Genomic DNA, 2,392 nt, shown 5'->3' on the forward strand with positions numbered 1-2,392 from the left:
TCATGGCATTCAAAAACGTGATTTTTCTACTGGCGGTTTTATGCATTGCACTGTCTGCAAATGCTCAATTACCACAATTTCCGGCACCGTTTCCTTTTCCATTTTCATTCCTACCGAGTCCCGGTGTACCAGGATTACCTGATATAACAAAATGTTTGTCATCTTTTATGAATATTCCAGGGTGTATCGCAGAGTTTTCGCAATCTATACTCATTGGAAAGTTCGGAAACATAGGCCCTGCTTGTTGCAAAGCAATTTTGGAAGCTGAAACCAATTGCATTCCACAACTTCCATTCAATCCATTTTTTCCTCCTATGCTAAAGGAACAATGTTCAAAAACTGTTGGCGCACTTCCTCCTACCAAAAAGTAGAATTTAATTAAAAATAATGTTAACGATTCCATTTTTTTTTCTTTTTTTTTAGTTGAAAAATAAGATTAGGTTTACGATTTGTATCCAAAATTTTCAACGATATAATAATAGCATTATAAACGAGTCACTTTGTTTTTCCCAGTTTTACATAACAATAATCTATAACAATTTTAATTAGATTGCAAAAAGGCTTGCTTGAAGGTGTAATGACCTTTCAAGAAACAACATGAATTTAGAAGCGCTATAAAAGCACGATTCCAGAAAAATTAAAATTAGAATTCCAATGGATGATTGTTATTACGTTTTAAATTAGCAAACACTGTAAAAATATGCGAAGTGTGTTGCACACTTATATTGAAAAATCTTAAAACTTGCTCAATCTTTAAAAATTAAAATGGTCAATATACATAATATACATAATATAAATAGATGAATTAAATTCACTAATTTTTCACATTCAAAAATTATAATAGAAAAGAGAGTCAAAATAGTAAATTTCAAATTTTCATCCATTATTATTTTGTTCACAAACTTGCCTTTCATTTTTTACATTTAATCTTTTCATATATAGTTTACAATATCAACATTGAAAAAGTATCTCGGTTTTTAGGTTATATGACCATAAAATTAAATAAATGTGAGTTAAATTTTAAAAACAATAATTATAATTTTTTATTTTACGAATCTATGAAATTCAATCTCCGAACATGGTGCATAAGATATGTCGTGGGATGTCTTATATTCCTAATCATTTATTTAGGTATGTGTTTTAGAATTTATTCCTAAACCTGTTCCTAATTAGAAAATATATACGTGAAATAATAAATACTTTAAAAGAAAATGGAAAAGAGAGAACAGATACATAGGCATGTCGATTACGTCAAAAGCCTTAAAAATAGCGGGCTCAAAATTATATATATATATATATATATATATATATATATATATATATATATTCATAAAAGTCTGGTTTTTCTCGCTAAGCCCGTCCGGACTCAAGATTTTTGTGGTTTAATTAGCCCGGTCGAACTCGGGCCAGCTCGAAAACCCTTTAACAATATTTTGATTTTTTTTTTAATTTTTAAGATTAAGTGTCATATTTTTTTAAGATTGTTTTTAATAGAGTTGAAAACCCTAAACCAGGTTTTCGAATTGTGTCGTACTATATATATCATCTCCTTTGTCCTCTCATCAATAGTCTAAGTAGTTAATATTTTCCTATTAATGTCAATCGTCTCATCAAGGTGGTTGTGGACTCTCTTTTAATTTTAGTAACTTCTCATTCAATAAGAAAATAAGAAATTGCAAGCTTATTGATTATCTAATAAAAATTTGAAAGACGTTTTATGGAGACAAATACAATTAGTACCACCATAGCTCATTTCTTCCCCTATAAATAACAACTGATCTTAGTATTGTTCATCACTCAACAACAAACACGAGAAAGAATCATATATTGGAATATTTCAACCATCTTTTTTTTTCATCATGGCTTTCAAAAACGTGATTTTTCTACTGGCGGTTTTATGCATTGCACTGTCTGCAAATGCTCAATTACCACAATTTCCGGCACCGTTTCCTTTTCCATTTTCATTCCTACCGAGTCCCGGTGTACCAGGATTACCTGATATAACAAAATGTTTGTCATCTTTTATGAATATTCCAGGGTGTATCGCAGAGTTTTCGCAATCTATACTCATTGGAAAGTTCGGAAACATAGGCCCTGCTTGTTGCAAAGCAATTTTGGAAGCTGAAACCAATTGCATTCCACAACTTCCATTCAATCCATTTTTTCCTCCTATGCTAAAGGAACAGTGTTCAAAAACTGTTGGTGCACTTCCTCCTACCAAAAAGTAGAATTTAATTAAAAATAATGTTAACGATTCCATTTTTTTTTCTTTTTTTTTCGTTGAAAAATAAGATTAGGTTTACGATTTGTATCCAAAATTTTAAACGATATAATAATAGCATTATAAACGAGTCACTTTGTTTTTCCCAGTTTTACATAACAATAATCTATA

At 30.0% G+C, this 2,392-nt stretch overlaps 1 protein-coding gene and 1 pseudogene across 1 annotated transcript; both read left to right on the forward strand.

The window, feature by feature from the left end:
* Positions 1–2: 2 nt before the first annotated feature.
* LOC110227626 lies at positions 3–375 on the forward strand. Its single transcript, XM_021022466.1, has one exon. It carries the CDS (start codon positions 3–5, stop codon positions 369–371), a length of 369 nt encoding a protein of 122 aa, XP_020878125.1. The 3' UTR covers positions 372–375.
* A 1,453-nt stretch (positions 376–1,828) lies between these two features.
* Positions 1,829–2,178, forward strand: LOC110225910 (annotated as a pseudogene).
* Positions 2,179–2,392: the final 214 nt, after the last annotated feature.

This window comes from Arabidopsis lyrata, assembly GCF_000004255.2.
Source record: "Arabidopsis lyrata subsp. lyrata unplaced genomic scaffold ARALYscaffold_8, whole genome shotgun sequence".
NCBI classification, from domain to species: domain Eukaryota; kingdom Viridiplantae; phylum Streptophyta; class Magnoliopsida; order Brassicales; family Brassicaceae; genus Arabidopsis; species Arabidopsis lyrata.